The sequence below is a fragment of the Onychostruthus taczanowskii genome, unplaced genomic scaffold (genome assembly GCF_017590055.1).
Source record: "Onychostruthus taczanowskii isolate IOZ18803 unplaced genomic scaffold, ASM1759005v1 scaffold119, whole genome shotgun sequence".
Classification (NCBI taxonomy): Eukaryota; Metazoa; Chordata; class Aves; order Passeriformes; family Passeridae; genus Onychostruthus; species Onychostruthus taczanowskii.
This window is the reverse complement of record NW_024498340.1, coordinates 60,174-78,826: the sequence shown is the minus strand read 5'-3', so window position 1 is coordinate 78,826 and position 18,653 is coordinate 60,174. Positions and strand designations below refer to the sequence as shown.

Here is an 18,653-nt window from a genome sequence, read left to right as displayed (position 1 = left end):
GATATTCTCTGAATGAAATCAAGGAGTGCAGAATGTTCAAATGATCCCATCATTTCACAGTTCTGTGTTATCTTTAATAGTAACATTTTCAAAGACAAATGACAACAAAAAAACCCACAAGCATTTGCTTCATGAGTCTGTTTCTTCTCCAGAAACAAAAACAGAGCTTAAAGCCTAAAATATAATAGTAAGCAGAATAGGTAAATAATAAAAAATCTGCCTTATATCACCAATACAATCAGTTCAATTTAGAGAGAGAATTTGCATCCATTCTATCAGGGGAACAGTTAGATGCACTGTTGTTCAAATTATCTCACATTAGGAGATGACTGTCACATGAATATGTTGATTTAATAGAGACTGTGATATACATATGGCACAGTACCCTGGATTTTGTTCTCTAGCAGCCACACACTGTATTTTCTAGTCTGTGCTTTCTTCTTTCACCAGCCTATGCACAGCTGGCAGATGTCCAGCGCTTTGATTGCTCATGAATCCAAAAGAATATCTGCCTTTTAAATCCACAACACTGGATTCTGTTTGTTGAAAAAACTCTGTGCACTAAGTTTGGGGTTCATGCAAACTGAATTTTTTGCATTACAATTGACCTATTTCACCACAGTAAGTCAGACTCTTTCTGTTTCCTTCAGACAACAGGGATTTCACAATGGGCTCCATCAGTGCAGCAAATGCAGAATTTTGTTTTGACATATTCAAAGAGGTGAAAATCCACCGCAGCAATGACAATGTGCTCTTTTCCTCCCTGAGCATGCTTTCAACCCTGGCCCTGGTGTATATGGGAGCAAGGGGTAAGACTCAATCCCAGATGGAGAAGGTAAGTTACTTACATGGGTGTAAGTGACCTCTACTTGTGCCACTTGTTCCTTCTAAGTAACATCACTGAAAAAATATCCACTGACAAGGTTTTCACCTGTTTCAATGCACAAGAACTAAGCCAAAGTCACAAAATGGAGAACTTAATCAAGAGTTACATATAGACAATACTAATAAAAAGGTGTATATTTTCAATATAACAGGCAGTTGACTTAAACATTAAAAAAAAAACATATCAGGGACAATAGCAAAATAGACTACCAGTCAGCAATTTTATGATTTTTAAATTTTGACAAGTTCCAAATAACATAATCAGATTTTTTAATATATATAAAAGATAAATCCCAGAAAGACAGACTATTTTTAGCAACACATAATATGTAACTCATTTGATTTCTAGATATTCACTAGAAAAAAAAAGTCATCTAAGAAAAGAATAGCATTTACAGTTTCCAAGAAGGTCACAGAGGGCATAGACCAGTTGCAAGCTTACCTGTGAATTTTTAGTTAATACTAGATCTCAGCATCTTTTTTTTTCTTTTTTTTTCTTTTTTTTTTTTTCTGGGCCAACAGGATTTTTACACAAGCAACATATGTAAACCTCAAATTTACATTGTTGTTGGTCGTGCTTCTCATTTCTACCACTGGTATTTTCTCTTGCAGGTTCTTCACTTTGATAATGTTACAAGAGATGGAGACATTTCTGACTCCCAGGTAGAGAAATAATTTAATCTTCCTTTCTGTCTTATTTTCTCCTCAGAACAAAAGTAGAACTTTTCTGCCTCTCCTGGCAGTTTCAGACCCTGACAAAAACTACAGTAATGGCCTCAAACCAAGGGAATCTGTGGAGGGAGGGAAGGAGGGTGTGATTCACCTGTTTTTAAACAAACATAGAAAGACAGCAGGTTGCTTATCTCGCACCAGAACAAGTAATGGTGTGGGGAGAATGCTTTGGGCACCAGGGTGGCTTCCCAGGCAAGTGCTGCTGGGGGATGAGTGAAGAGGGCTCAGCACCTAGAGCCAGGGTACAGCAGTTCGATTTTCAGCTGGGCAGAGAAGAGGCCAGAAGTCTCAGTGACAGGAACTCAACTGCATCTTTTAAAAAGCACATTTCAGGGGATTTGTCTTGACAAGGATGAATGTGCCCATTCAATGCACCACCACTACAGCACTGGCTGCCCCAAAGGTGACAGTCTGTGGGGGAAGACTGCCCTGTAGCATCACTCTTAACTGAAAGGGACGAGACTTTAGGATCTTATTTCCTTATGCAATCTGTCTTCTTTTTTCATGTCATCACCTCAGTGTGGCACTGCTGAGTCCATCCACAAAACATTCAAGGATCTTCTCTCAGACATCAGCAGGCAAAATGCTACTAACTCACTCAGGATTGCTGACAGACTCTATTTTGAAAAAACCTACCCTATTCTTGAGGTGAGTTATACTGTGAACTGACTTCCGCAAGATTTCCTGTAAATCCCCTGTGACTCTGCCCTAGAGATGCACCACCAACAGTAGCCCACTCTGTTGATGAAGAGGTGCTTGTGAGCCATGAAGGAAACTGGTACAGAAAGAGTTTGGACTTTTCTGTGCCTTTTAGATGAAGGCAAAGATATAATGGCATAAAATATGCCTATATTGCAAATCACAGGGAGTAATCAAGATTGCTGTTAATTTACTAGAAAAATGGCTTGCAATGAAAAATGTAACTCTTAAGGGAAATTAAATAAAGTTTTTTACTTGAAATAATGAAAACTGAAATTTTCAGTTTCCTAGTGAAAGGAAGCTTTGCTTTTGAAATCTAAGAATGTGAGAACACAATATTCAAAACACTAAAGATTGAACACAAAGAGAAGGAGACAAACATTGTCTGGCCTTACAAATGTTTGTTAAACAGAAACTGTTTCGTAAAACAAAGGAAATATATAAAAATTTTAACTTGGATCCCTGTCTCATCAAAAAGTGCCAGATCTATATACGTGAAGCAGTCTTTCTTGTACAGCTTTAAGATTCAGTTACAAGAAGACAGATGTGACTGACATGTTCAGTGCCTGATGTTCAAACCCAGGAGTAAACATTCACTGTTCCTTAAACCATTCTGCTTTATGTCACAATCTTGCTTTAGACATCCATATAATTCCAAGTCCTCATCAGTCTGACAACTGTAACCCTTTTGCTTATAGGAATACATAAAGTGTGCAAAGAAATTCTACAGAGCAGAGCTGGAAGAAGTTGACTTCAAAACAGCTGCAGAGGAAGCAAGACAGCGCATCAATTCCTGGGTGGAGAAGGAGACAAATGGTAAGGACTTAAAAATTGGTAGCAGGCATTTTCCCTCACCTACCATAAACTATATCCTTGTCTTCCTCTCCTCATAACCTCTAGGAAAGGTGGGTCAAGCAAGTGCAGGTTGTTTACTGCTATGAAAATGAAACTCCACAAAGCAGGAACCCCCAGCCTCACCCCAACATCACAGAGATTTGTGCACACCAGAGGAGCTGTATCTTACTTCTCTCTTCTTCTCTTTCTTAAAGGACGGATCCAAGACTTCCTTGTGTCAGACTCTGTTGATCTCAATACTGCGCTGGTCTTTGTGAATGTCATTTACTTCAAAGGGATATGGAAAATTGCATTTAAAGAACAACACACTCAGGAAGAACCTTTCAATGTGACTGAGGTAGGAGGGCACAGACACACCTCTGGCCAGGGCAGCTCATGGCTCACACAGACAGGAGTCTGGGTGCTACAAATATCTGTCACAGGTTGGGTGATTTTTCTGGGTCCATCATTGTCAGTGAGTTGGCCTAAAGCCAATTAGCGTTCACAAGATCTGTGACTGAACAGGTTTCCAGGACACACAAGCAAGCGAGAGAGGAAAATGGAGAAACAGCTCTTTTCCATAGGTAGCATGGTTGAAAATTGAGTCCTATCCTTTTAAAGGCCTTGTACATTTGTCTGACCAAAGAGAAAGATTGCTCCCACAATCATCTCACTTTTTTGTTTTTACAGCAAGAGAGCAGACCCGTGCAAATGATGCATCAGAACAGCACCTTCAGAGTGGGAAGAGTGGCTGAAGATAAAATTAAGATCCTGGAGCTTCCCTATGCCAGCGGAGAGCTGAGCCTGTTGGTGCTGCTGCCTGATGACATCTCTGGCCTGGCACAGGTATGGCCCTGGCAGGGCAAGCAGAAGAGTTGTGGCTCAGTGGGGCTTGGCTGCTGTCAGACCTTTTGCTGCCCATTGACATCGCAGCTGCCCGCCCCACGGCTGTGCAGAGCAGGCGGGGGAGCACAAAATGTGCCCAGGTGCTCAGGCAGAGCCTCTGAGGAGAGTTCTGAGCTCAGTTTTATGAAATGAAGGTAAAGCAGTGTAGTGCTGCTGTAGCCCTGCAGAAGAGGATGTTGCTATATGCACCTATCTCCATCAGGCATCAGAGGCAGGCAAGGTAGCAGGATTTTTATCACTGTGAGTGGTTTCAAATGTTTGCTAAAGAAGAAAAGTTTATCCTAGAGGAAATAAAAAATGAAAGTGATGAAGAAAGCATTCCAAGAACTGACTAAAAGGAAAATTATAAAAGTAACATTAGAAAGGAAAAAAGTTACAGAAAGGGATCAATAAAATATCTTCCAAGAGGAACAGTTTTAGAGTCAATTTGATTTGAAGTTTACAAAAACTATATTTTTACAAAAAAAGACTTCATCTGATGAAGATATTTTCAGATGAAAAAGATTTGAGGATCTTCCTCAAGACAGACATATTATATAAGCTCCATAGTCAGGAGGAAGCACACAGGATAAACAAGTGCATTTAAGAAGAAGTATCAGTTCTATTGTGTACCTAAAGTAAATGGAAAAAGCCAGTAACAGGTGGTAAAAACACAGCTTTTAAGGCCATTGAACTTTTGTCTCAGACATTTAATTCTCTGCCTCTCTTTGCAGATTGAGAGCAAAATCAGCTATAAAAAACTCCTGGAATGGACCAGTCCCAAGGTGATGGAAAAGAAGAGAGTAAAAGTGTACCTCCCACGCATGAAGATTGAGGAGAAATATAACCTCACATCTGTCCTGACATCCTTGGGTATGACCGACCTGTTCAGCCCCTCGGCCAACCTCTCTGGCATCTCTTCAGCAGAGGGCCTGAGGGTATCTGAGGCCATCCACGAGGCGTACATGGAAGTCACTGAAGAGGGCACTGAGGAGGCAGGTGGCTCAGAGGCAGTGACTGGAGACATCCAATCTTCCTCTGAGTTTGAAGAGTTCAGGGCTGACCACCCATTCCTTTTCTTGATCAAACACAATCCAAGCGACATGATCCTCATCTTTGGTAGATATCGTTCTCCCTAAGGAGAAAAAGGGCTGGAAATAATGCTTGCCTACCCCTTAGAAACAGACCCCTTTTACTCTAGTATTGTAGTATAATCTCATCTCTTCAGTAAGTGGAAAGCCTTCAGTATCTAGGGAGATATTCCTGAAGAAGTGTGTGACTTTTAAGATCTTTGTGTGCTGATATTTCTGCTTATAGAAGTTGCACTTAGGACTTATATCCAGGAATAAATAAGAACTTCAAGAGGTAGCTTAACATCATGATCGAATAACTTAAGATTCAGGACCACTATTTTGATTCTTGTGAGAAATTCTGACACTGATATTGAGAGTCTGGTTTTTCTACAGGAGTTCTCTGAAATAAACACAACTATTAGAACAATCCCATTCCTTTCTGTAGAACTCTCTGGGCAACCATCCTTGAAGTGATGCCTGGACAACTTGCAGATGAAATTCTTAATTTCAGCAAACCATTCTTTGAGTAATGCATTTGTGCTTCTTTGTTCTGCACATACTGTAACGCTCAGGTCTTGTTCTGAGGAGGCATACAGAAAATTCACCATTTCTTCTTAAGTCATCATCTCAAAACACATCACCTCCTGACTGATACAATTTCCCATCTTCATTCCCACGATATGTCATTGATTTTGTGAATGTCAGTTGTTGGTCCTTCTATTTATTCTAATAAAAGCATTGCAAAGTAAACATGTCTCTACCTGTTCTCTATTACTGCACCACACAACCAAAATATATGGTATACTGGGTCGTGGTTATTTACAGAATGCATTTAGACTAGGACTTAGATACTATTTTCAAAATCAGAATGTACACACATATGAAGTATTCAAGACCCTAACTTTTTTTTTCCTAAAATTCTGAATTTAAGCAAGATAAGCCCTATAGCTCCTATTTTTACCTTGCACTCATCTCCATATGATATATCAAATAACTCAGTTATTTTAATCTGCTATTGTATTTACATATAGTTTAAAAATATTTCCTTTAATCGACCTCAAGAAATACACTGAAGTGATGCCTAAGAGATACACGTTCAAAAACATGAGGAAAGGTGGATTGCTATTTTTTTTAAAGGTGGACTGCTTCAGCTGTCTAATACCCGTAGGAACCATGTGAGAAAATCTTTGTTACTGCCTTTTGATAACATAATCACCTAGAGGCATCATTTCCTATTTCAGCATCTTTAGGGGGAAGGTTCTTCAGGTTGCAGTTTATCCAATTGAAAGACTTATTAGTGTTGATCACTGACTTAAGCATCTTCCTTGCTGGCATACACGTGCAGAACTGCAAATCACAGTACTTAAAAAGTGCTTAGAAAAGGGAGACACTTTGGAGTATTTGAAGCTGTCTCAGTATTTTAGAAGTAACTTGAAATGGTGATGCTGACTACAGGGAAGCGTATCTTGGCTGCTATGAAGCCTATGGAAGAACTGCAAATACTGGTCTTCCCAAGACAGTTTTAAGGGATTAGACATGATTAACAGAAGTATTCAAGTAAAAAAAGTACTCTTTTTAATGTAATTTCAAGCAATACTATGCATATAATGTTCTGCTTCCCTTAAAACCTAAGGCAGCAAAGAGAGTTTTGCTACAACTAAAGCAAAAAAGAAAAAGGTAGGATTTATGAAATACTGTTCTAAGGAGCAGAGGGTGAAAGTTTATAAACAATTATAGATCTGTTATTAAACTGAAAGAAGCATATCTATCACTCTTCACTTTCTAGGTACAATGAAATTAAATTTAATATTTACTGAATTATATAACATGAATATACAAAATAACTATTCTCTTGTCTAATTGTTCCTTTACTTGATGATTATTTTAAAGAAAAGGAGAAAATCAATAGTAATGAAATTAAGATGAATGAAATCATAAATGGTTTCCTAAAACTACATATGAGAGAGGTCCACCTAATGTCATCATTGTGAAACAGAACTATTTGACTCATTTTACATTGGGCCATTAGGTGTCACTAGGGATACAAAATGATCTCTCAAGTCTTCTGACAGAGAGACATCTGTTGAAAACTAGATCTGGGAGCTTAACGTATGTTCCAATTCTGTTCCTAATTTTTGTGCAAGCAGATGATTATGATCAATATGCTGAAAATGTAAACCAGTGGAACTGGGCTTGAAACCCAGTAATTTTTGAAGAAAAAGACAGAAATATTATTTGGTGAAAGATCAGAGCTATTTTAAAATGTCTGTGTCCTGAAAAAAAAAACCATGGTCAAACACTGTAGAATGGATGGAGCTGTTTTGTTTATGAAAGAGAAACCATCCTCTAAAGAGGATAAAATGAGAGATAAAAGTGCATATTCAGGGAGGTTGAATAACATCCATACCCCTGTATCATTGGCTGGGCCCAGTACTGTGTTTGTGCAGTGCTGGTCTGTGCTGGCAGGACCTGCTGCAAAGGCTCTGCCACGGTCAATGTAGCTGCTGCATCTCCCATGGGAAGCAATTCCGAAGAGATCAGTGTGGAGGGTGTTACAAAGGGATGAGGGAAGAGCAGCCATGCATAGCTGGGATACTGCCTGCAGTATCCCAGCTATGCAGTCTGGCAAGAGTTTAATAACACTAATCCCAGCTCCCACAAAGTCTGGGTATTGTCCTGCAGCCCTTGTTGCTCCCTGGCAGCATCATTGAAGCTGGTATGTCAATAAACTGTTATCTGTCCATTCACTACACTCTATTTTCACTATGTGCCTTGTTGTTCTGGATTTATTGTACTGCCAGGCGTGTGTGGAACAACAACAGACACACACAGGACAGCATTTGAAATACTGTGTGAACTACTTGTGCCTTTGCTTCTTATGTCATTTGGGGAACGGTTGGAGATGACGTCTCTTCCCTGCCCTTTGGGGAATATAAATTTTTGAGACCATTCCACGTCCCTCTGCATATATGACTTGTGAGAGAGGCCTGCTGTGTCCTAAGCAAACAGAATCCATGCCTGAAGGCACAAGATTTAGCAGGCATTGTGCTGTAACCATAGTCACTAGAGGAGGTGCAGAACTCCCCCTGGACTCCAGAGAAGAGCTGTCCTGTGTTCCCAAATGGCATTTGAGAAAGCACAATATGCTGAATCAAACTGGAAGCTGTATGTCTGCTAGAAAGGCTTTGATACAGAGCAGGACTTTCTGCTTCTTGTGGCTAGTGAGCTAAGATTTATCACTAGGGAAAAGGGACAGCAGAGAGGAGATTGTCAAAAAGCAGCAACGGTAGGTCTGCTTGGCAAGAAAAGGGGATGCACAGCAGGAGGTGACAACAAGACCAGAAGGGCAGGGACTTTCCCTAGATGTTAGATGCTGCAATTCCCTACACTACTGCTACAGTCCAGTGATTGCCAAACAAGCCTGTGGTGATGAGGTAGGTCAAATATCAAGCCTGCAGGTTAAATCTACAAATCAGGGTCTGTAGTGCTCCTAACCAAAACTCTATTGTACATTGAGGAGTTAGTGACCACGTAAAAATGGGTCTGATCAGGCTGAGCAGTGTGTGCATTTTTATGTTAAGTTATGCTGCACATACTGCTTAGTGTCGGGGACTATACAGCACAAAACATATCATATGGCTGCGGGCTAAACTTCATCTGCTAATCATAATGGAGAAGCTCACAGATGGAGGAATGGAGAACCTCACAGATGGTCCCAAACTGGCACTCTGTGATGATGTTGCAGGTGTATCCTTATCTATATATTGAAGTGAAGCAGCATTTTTCTGTATACTTTGGTTCCTCAGTAGAAATGATAAACAGAACATACCTATAAAAGTATAAAGATCACACCACCTGTGAACCTCTGCATGCATGGGTTATGCACCGTGTGCTGTTCCCTGAAGAAAGATCCATCCAATACTGCACTGCTTCGGGATCTGACCACTGGAAGATACATTAAACTGTCTATGCTGTCTCCTTTCCCCCTCTCATGTCATTTCCAATAAAATATACTTTAATAATTTTCTTACTAGTGTCCAAAATTAACACTTGCAGTGTCCATCTTGCTAAGGTTCATGGCCAGGCAAAGGCATGCGAAGTAGCAAGGGACAGTCAAGAGACTCTACTTAAATTCTTCTCTTGAGTGAGGGGGATGTAGACCCCCATGGAGGAATCTCACAGCTCTGTCACAAACAGTGCCCTGGTTCAAGGTTTGGAAGCTGCTTCACAGGCCCCTGAGCTATGCAGTCAAACTCTAAGGAGAGGGATGATCTCAAGAGCAGAGGTTTCTAAAGTCCTGAGTGTTATAGAGGCAGTGACAGAGGTTAACTATTTGGTATATCTTCTGACATAGGAACTTAGTGGCATTAAAAGAAGTTAGCAGAAAGCAGTTAAAAAACCCCAGCACATAGTGGTAGCTGACAACAAACAGCTGAATGATGGAATTAATGGTCATAGAATGTGGAAGATGATAAAATTTCACATGATTTTAAAGGGAAACTTGACAAAGCCATGGAAGAGAAATCGATCGAGAGGTAATAAATATATAGAAAATACTACCAGGTATTTAAGTTCCAGGACTGACAACAGTCTGTATTAGGACCCTGAGAGCACAACCAGCTTCAGCAGGAGATTTCCCCAACACCCTCTGCACATGGGCCTGGAGCCTGTGTTGGGCGCTGGCACCATTTGTGAGAGGAGGACACCAACTGTCCTTGGCCATTTGCAGCAGACCTTGTAATGAATGAAAAGAACTCATTGTATGCCAAATCTCCAGTCAAAGGAGCATACGGCACCTCTGCCCGAGTGTAATTAAGGGCAGACAGAGACATGTGACAGATGTGTTTGGAGAAACAAAGGAGAGAATACATGGGGATGTTTGATGCCTTAAGTTTTAGCTTTCATATTTTTTAGTTGCTGTTCTGCCTTAGTGTGTGACTTCATATAAAGTGTCAGCAAATTCTTTTCACAGGGTAGTTAGACAAAGCAATACTTTTCCAGCTTGAGAACCAAGGACAACCATTACAGCCTCAGCTCCAAAAGCATAAACAATGGCAAATTGAAAAGATCAAACCAGGGAGAGTGGTTTGCTCCTCTGGGAGGATGTGACTTCATAATCTGAAGCTGCAATTTGACAATTAACCCCAATATGAAAATTGATCAAAACTTATAAAAATGTGAAGACTCATGACCGGTTGTCCATCTTGGGTCCATCTTGGGTGTAGCCATTGCCAGGCTCTTGTATTGCCCAAGGTGTATCCTTTAAAGGCCTTTTAATAAATACCTACTTTATTCCTATAACTCTGCCTAGTCTCTGCTCCAGGTCAGCCTCTCTAGGCATCAGTTATTAAGAAGGAGATGTTATAAAGAGCACAGCTGAAGGCACACTCTTGGGAGTTACCTCTGGTGCATTGCATTCACAAACAGCTCATGCCAGGGCAGTGACAGTCCAGGGGGACTGCAGCCTGCTGGTCACTGATGCTGCAGCAAGGACATCCTTGTGGAACTGCAGCTCCTGAAGCAGACTAGAGCACAGGATAAAAGTGAACAGCAGCATCTGGCAGATATAAACAGTTGTACACCTATCACAACCTCTTCCATCGCTTGCTGCTTCACCAAAGGGGCTGGTGAGCACTGAGTGTAACAAGGAAGCTGGAACTAGTAAGCATAAGAGGAGACTTTTTGTATTGAAGTGAGATGTGAGGAAGCAGGATGAAAGGTCTGTTTCATAGTTTGTTACATTGATTTTGTCAGCTACCAAATAAACAACAAACATTTAATGTTAATCAGCAAGAGACTAAGTGAAACTCCCCGAGTCAAAGCTGTTGCCCACAACAGAAGCTTGTTTCAGCCTAAACATAGCACTGAAGTGCACTGCAGGTTCCTGTCTCCAGTTCTACCTCCTGGCAGACCTCAGTCCTAAGCCTTGTAGCCTTGTCTCCAGGCCCATCTCTTTTGCTCATAAGTGTATGACAGAGCTCTGAGTGCATTAATGAATTTGTAATAGTCCTGCTCAGCCATACCTGGAGCCTCTCCCACACCTGTGACCCCAGGAGCTGCAAGCTATGTGCTGGACTTTCAGTTCCCATCTGTATTACATCAGTGGTGTGTCACTCTCCAGTTCAAACACAGCTGTGCCCATTCTGGCCAAGGACTCCTAATGTGACCTTGGCCCCGGCTTGTGATCACTGGACCTGGACCTACCTCTGCTGTGTGAATTGAATTTGTGGTCAATGTTGTCTTTGCACCTGCCTCATAGCCATGATGTTGCCTTAGGGTCTGGGCTTCCCATGGTCTCCAGGACTGCTCTGCTCAGCTGCTGAGCCCTGGCTGGTAAAGCTCCAGCTGTGGCATCCCCCTTGCCTCCTGGTTTGTTCCTCTTTGGGAAAAGATGGCCCTTGCTGTTCTCTGACAGTGATCTCAGTCCTGCCTGTGCCTTCTGCCAAGCACTGAGGAGCCTGGGTGTCTGCTCACACAGGGCCTTGTCCTTACAAACTTTTCTGATCCCCACAAAGCACTCACTCATTACTCACACCCAGGCTCCTGAGTGAATCCCCTTCCACCCAGCCAGACCATCCTTCCTGGTTTGTTCCTGACCAGCCTCTGGGGCCTGTTGGGGTGGCCTGACCACCTCACTCAGTTCTTGACCTCTTATACCATGTCCATTTCCTATCCACTGCCCTTGTCCCAGCTCTGCGTCCCCTGAAACAGCCCCCTAACACCCCACAGCCACTGAGTCACTCTGAAGTGAGTTCCTCCCGAGTGCAGGTCTCCCTGAGGAGCAAGGACACGCTGTCCTCAGAGGGGAGGCTGCACTAGAAGCCCTCAGTGGCCTTGATCTTCCACGGGACCTCTCCCACCTGTCCAAAGCCCAGGATCCCATGCTACCCCCTGCCCTGGGCCATCAGCCCCTACCCCAGTGACACCACATCAGGGGCTGTTCTCCTGTTCCCCTAAGACCTGCCCTGCTTGAGAACAATTTGTGCACTCATTTCCTGGCTTGAACTTGAGCCTACTTTGTCACTATTGTCCTGCCTCATAGTCACTGGATCTGATTAGAGCCCTCACTTGTGGAGAGACTTTCCAGCTTAGTTTTCGACATGCCCTGTCACTTATATTGCCTCGTTCTGAAGGCCTGGTTGGACCTGTCACCCTTTCAGGGTCTGTCCTGTTTCCCTTGCTCAGGTGCTATGGAGCTGGGCCCTTGTCAGCAAGCCTCCCATTCCATAGGCAGCAACCAGCTCTTGTTGCTCTCTAATCCTAGGCTCTGGAAATGGACCATGGCCCTGGTTCTCCTCTTGCTGTGTCCATGGATGTTGATGGACCTGTCATTGACATTTGGTTCTGCTTACCTATGGTCAGATATTGTGGTGAGGGCACTGCCCTCCCTGGGGACTGACTCCTGGCCCAGCTCACTGTCCTCATGGAGGAGCCCTGCTCCTGCTGCTTCTCTCAGTACAGACAGCTTTCCACCCAAAATATTGCCTGCTTACTCAGGCCATAGCTCTCCAATGTGACTACAAGGATATTATGGGAGATCATCCTGAAGGCCTTACTAAAGTCAGGTGTACAATATCCTCTGCTCTCCCTTTGTTTATACAACAAGCTGTCCATCCTAGACACCAATGATGCTTGTCAGGAAAGATTTGTCCTTGGTAAATCTCTGCTGGTTTTCCCCATCATCCTTCACATGTCTCAAAATGTTCCCAGGAGGCTTTGCTTGGAAGCATTCTGCAGGGATTTGAGCTCAAACACAATTGTATACCAGGGCTTTAGTGACCTACGTAGTATTTGACAGGAGAAGGCACAGGCCTGAGCTTGCTGAGTGTGGAGCTTGGCTCCCCATCCTGTGCTGTCCTGCACATTGCCCTGGGCTGCAGCATGAACTTTGTGTGCAAGTCAGAAGGGAGGAACCTGTAGGTAGCTCCCACTTGGCATGAGTGACTGCATCCCCTGCCTCCTTGCATTTATCATAAAGTAAAGCAGCAAGTTTTCACATGAACATCTTTCTGTTTCTCAGAAGAAATTAATTGTTTTCTCCTTTAAACATTCCTGCAAGAGCTCTAAAGACCAAAGTGCCAGTGAACACCTATCTCTGTGGATGGGAATTGCACTGCATGCCATTCCTTGACTGGTGATCTTTCCAGTGCTGCACAGCTTGGGGTTCCCTGCAGCTAAGGAAATATCACAGAATCAACTAGGTTGGAAATTACCTTTGAGATGATCAAGTCCAACCTATGACCTAAGACCACCATGTCAACTAGACCATGGCACTGAGTGCCACATCCAGGTTTTTCTTAAACAACTCCAGGGTTGGTGGCTCCACCACCTCCCTGGGCAGCCCATTCTAATGCCCAATCACCTTTTCTGCGAAGAATTTCTTCCTAATGTCCAATGTAAATCCCCCCTGATGGAGCTTAAGAGTATGTCCTCTTGTCCTATTACTAGTTACCTGGGAGAAGAGGCCGACCCTCACCTGGCTACAACCTCCTTTCAGGTAGTTGCAGTGAGTGACAATAAAAATTACCTCTATTATCCTCTTTTTCCTTTCAATGTTAGCTGCAATAAATCATATTTTAAGCAGTATCTTAGAGACTGTGTCTTTTTTGACACAGATCATAATGAGTACTAACCCTCAGTGCTTTGCAGCAGTGCACTACACCTTTTCAGTGACTGCAGAGACCTGTAGTTCCCTCAATTCTCCTCCAATTCCTTTCTGAAAATTAGTTTTTCAAATCATCAGGAACCTTCTTTAATCATCCTGACTTTTCTTTAGTCTTCATTTTGCTGTTATACCTAAAAAACTTTTCTTACTGTCCTTCATATCCCTTGTCTATTTTCCTTCCAGCATAATTTTTGTTTTTCAGATTCCATCTCTGCATGCTTGATGAAAGCTTCTATACTCCTGCCTGGTGGACTCTCCTTGTTTTCAACTCTTATACACTTGCTTTTTGCATTTGAGCTTGGACACAATGAAGGCACCTTTATCATCACAGACATGATGCCTCCACAGAAAGATATGTGGCATGTGTGGAAGCAAGGCAAAGGCTTTGCATGTATGTGAGGCTAAAATTCATTCAACCACAGTGAGGATGTTTTTCAAACATGGGAATCAAAGACTCCCATCCAACCCATTGTTGGCCTGTGGGATGTGATAATTGAAAATTATGCCATGAAGGTCATATCAACCTATGTCAGGGGGAGCAGTAAGAAATCATCATCTGTACAATGAAGTCTAAGCCTGTGTCAGTTTCAAATTAATAAATGAATGTAAGATGTCATAGGGGATCTTGCAATGACAATTAAGAGCAATGACAAATGCCCTGTCACTGTCTGTGAGAGATCAAGGCAGCACTGCAGGCAACAGTGCACATCTCCAATGGCACAGAAATGTCATAGAAAGGTGCCAGGTGGGCATTGGGCATCTGTCTGAAGGAGCTTGACCAGATACTTCATTTGATTTGTACTGGGGAAAAAACAGAACCACAGAACAATGAAGAGAGAAACCATCAATAGCTGCAGCACCCACGTCTGTAATGGTAACAAGTTAGACAGTCAGCTGCAATCAGTAAATCTCTCTGTGACTGATTACCTCTGTTGCGGATTGAAGCCAGCTTCTAGAGTCACAATGTGGAACAAAGACAAACACAAAATAATTAATATGCTCCTTTCTGTTGGTAAAAGAGCAGGATCAAGGACAGAATCCCAAGTTCTGAGTAGGTTTTTGTGATTAGATGAGAGGCTTTGTTCTGTGAGCTGACCTGGACTTCATATTCTTTTGGTTAAGAAGTTCCTTTTATGCTGGCAGTTGTCCAAAGCTCAGGTACTCAAGAGTCTGTTGGTTTAGGGACAGCTCCACAATGAAATGCCTGGCAGAGGAAAGGGCAACCAAGCCTTAGCTGACCGCTTTCTTGGGACAAGCATTGTCAAACAAGGATTTGTGACTGAACTGTTTGTACCGCTTGCACAGCTGTGCTGGACAGGAAAATCCATTGCCAGTTGTCCCAGGTAGTCTTCCAAGTGCAGGAAGGTTTGCTTACTCTAGACCTTATGTCAAGCAGACTGTGAAAGACTTTTTAGGGTTGATGCTATGCTGCTGGTCTGCTCTGATCCAATTCTTCATTTGCTCATGAGTATATTCTGTTGCTTAAAACTGGCCTTGCATTAACTCCCAGTCTGAGCACAGAAAACCACACCAGATCCCTCAGAAAGAACACAGCTTCCCTTTATCAAACATTATCACAGCAGAGCTTATTATCCTCCATGTATTTGCTTATTGTGGATGTGTTCTGAACCTGAAACTCCAATTCTTGGAGAGAAAACATGTTTTTTGTATAACTCATGGAACAATGCTCTGCATCAAATCATACAAAGCTGTTCTGAAGATCTGGAACCAAAACACTACACAGAAGTAGAACTCACCAGATAAAAAAAACACTGGGATAATTTTTATTCTATTCTTGTAGTGTGATAGTGTGTTAAAAAAAAAAAAAATCACTAACAAAAGTGAAAAAGCTTCTTCCTGAATATGTTTTTAGGTCCTAAAATTCAGGCCATATGAGATGAGCTAGACTTGTGATACAGGTCTGGACACCTCTGTAATTCATGTATGATCGACCAGACAAAGGGAATGGGAATCATGGTTGTTTAGCAGGGTCTTGAAGGACATTTTGAAAGGCAGGTTTCACTGAGTTAAATACACTGACCAACTCTCACATAGAGCAATTGAAGACCAGTGTGGTGGAAGTAGAACTAAACCCTTGTGGACATAAAGGCCCTGAACAAAAAAAGGATAAGGCGTGAAAATAGTGGCATAAATCTGAGGTGCACTCTGAACAATGTGAGAAAACAGCCTATTAAGTGAAGACACACAGGTCTGAAGAATCATGAGGTATCTCAGATTGGAAGGAAACTATGAGGATCATTGAGTTCAGCTCTCTGATCCTTGCAAGACTACCTACAAATGAACCATATGACTAAGAGCATTGTCCAGATACTCACTGAACTTTGACACACTGGATGCTGTGACCACTTCCCTGCGGAGCCTGTTTCAGGGTGTGACTGACCTGGATGAAGAATTTTTTCTCAGTGTTCAATCTGAGTTTCCCTTGCTGCAGCTTCATTCTATTTCCTTGTGGCTCATCACAGGTCACCAGAGAGAGGAGAGCAACACCTCCACTGCACCCATTGGTGAAGTTGTAGGCTGAGATGAGGTTACCCCTCAGCCTCCTATTCTTGACCTCGAGGCCTTTCACCATCTTTGTCACTCTCCTCTGTACACACTCTTACAGTGTGATGTCCTTCTTACAATTAGGTGCCCAAAGCTGCACACAGGAGTCAAGGTGAGGCCACATCAGTGCAGAGTAGAGTGGGAAAATCATAGAATCAGAGAATAGTTTGGGTTTCAAGGGACATTAAAGACGTCCCCTGCCTTTGGCAGCATCAATCACCTCCCTCAGCTGGCTGGTGATGCTGAACCTGATGCACACCAGCATGTGGTTGGTCCTTTTGGCTACCAGGACATACTGTTGACTCATATTCAACTTGCCATCGACCCAAACCACAGATCTCTTTATGAAGGGCTGTTTTTAACCTCTCATCCCCCAATCTGTACTTGCAATGAGGATCACCCCATCGCAGATGGAGAATCTGGCACTTGCTCTTGTTAAATTTCATACATTTGGTGATTGCTGAGCTCTCCGGTCTATCCAGACCTCTTTCTAAGACCCTTGAGGGAGTCCACAGCTCCTCCTAGTTCAGCAAAGCTGGCATTAGGTCACGTTGGCATATTCACTTCAGCTTTTTCATCATCATCTTAGAAGGATGACTAATAATTATTATTTTGTGGGCACAAAGCTTAAAAGGAAAGCAACATGTAATACATGCCCTGTGACTTGGGGTCCAGGCACACCTCCCACTATTTAATCACATGTCAGATTTTCTTCTGGCTACCTAGCACTTCTAGAAAGCACTTCTGCCTCTTCTGATGTCTGTGTTACCACCTTACTTCATCTCCTGAGCTACACGCTGACAGACAACGACTCATCAAGGGGAATGTAGGTTTATATGGCACATTTATTTTCACAAGAGGAAGCAGACTGAGGGAAAGAACTGCCTAAACTTTTGACAGCAGTACAGGAGACTACTCTGCTTAACAGAGATCACAGTTATGTCCCATATGTTCTAAAGAATTACATCACACAGACTTTGAGATCCCCCTCCTGCCTTCCCCCCTTCTCCCCGTGCTTTTAGAAATCACACAGTGCTTTGCAGAGGTCAAAATGGTTTCTTAACTGTTTGTCCATTCTATTATTCCAATACAGAACAATAGCTTTTATAAATGAAATGTATTTGCTATTATATATTATGATTGTCCCACAGACCATGAACACTCTAGCTGGATTTCACAGTTCGTCTATCATCTGTCATGCCATTAAGTTACTTATGGAAGATCTGAGAGATACAAGGCAAGTGCATACACAATTTGGCACTGACTGTTTTTTACTTTGTCTAGAGTTATGTTTCGCTGTTAACCCCTGAAAATAAAATAATTTTTTACAAAACCACATTCATAGAAAGATCTTTTATAAATGTTCCTGGTTTTGACTTTCATCTCAATTGGTTTTGACACATCCATCCTACTTTATTTCCCTAATTTTTTTAGAAGAATAAAAGGAAAAGTCCTGTCCTCCCATCTCTTCTGTCTAGCATGGTTGCATTTTGTATATTCAGAAAGGACTAACTGAAAGAGAGTTCTGGTCTATTACTACAACCATAATAACAAATTGACTAATTATTGACGTATTGACTAATAGCTGCTAATTATATGTGACATCACTAAAGTTTTCACATTTTTTGTTTTTACTGCCATCTCAGTATCTCATTGCAATGAGGCATTGTTTCCCCCTCTTCTCCAGCCCAATGGTTCTGATGTACTCGTGGAAAGCACTGGTAAAAAGAATAAAATACTAATATTTGCTCTCCCTTCAATCAAACCAGAACCCATTGAAACAAAAAACTGACCTAATACCATTAATTTATTTTTATGGTGTCAAAAGTCAAACTTCTGAAGGACAGCGATGGGTGGGTCACAACTCAGACTGTATAAATTCCCAAGGGCTCAGCCAGTATACCCACATACAGCTGGAAAGCTGTATTGTCTTTGGTGCTGAAGCTTGAAGGTAAGCATTTCTCTAGGAAAACTTACCTTCTTACTGCATTATTCCTTGGTTCTGACTGAACTTAAAAAGAGAGAAGTTATTGTCTTGTGTTTGATATTTTTCAGGACAGAATATTTACATGATATTCTCTACAAATCTCACCAGTGTATACGCATTCCACGCTATTTTACTATATGCAAAATCTGAATGTTTGTGGTTTTGGGGAGGTTTTAAAAGTTATTCTCTGTGCTTAAAGTGTTATTTTGTGCTCAAAACATTATTTCATTTCAGAGTACCTTATTTTCCCATTCCGTATCTTTTAAGATTGATTTTGACAGACAAGTAATAACTTTCCTTGGTTGACCTCTGGTTCAAAAGAGTGCAT

The 18,653-nt window shown here is 42.0% G+C and overlaps 1 protein-coding gene across 2 annotated transcripts; it reads left to right on the top strand.

Annotated features, from left to right (window-relative positions):
- The first annotated feature begins 658 nt into the window (after nt 1-658).
- On the top strand, nt 659-5,174 carry LOC121348352 (ovalbumin-related protein Y-like). 2 transcript variants are annotated; one of them, XM_041427756.1, is made up of 7 exons: nt 659-835; nt 1,498-1,556; nt 2,130-2,265; nt 3,015-3,132; nt 3,366-3,508; nt 3,841-3,996; nt 4,770-5,174. In XM_041427756.1, exons 1-7 carry the CDS (start codon nt 668-670, stop codon nt 5,172-5,174), a joined length of 1,185 nt encoding a protein of 394 aa, XP_041283690.1. In that variant the 5' UTR covers nt 659-667. The 2 variants fall into 2 exon arrangements, with proteins under 2 accessions (XP_041283690.1, XP_041283689.1); XM_041427755.1 differs by having other exon boundaries at nt 668-835; nt 1,498-1,548; nt 2,137-2,265.
- The last annotated feature ends 13,479 nt before the right edge of the window (nt 5,175-18,653 follow it).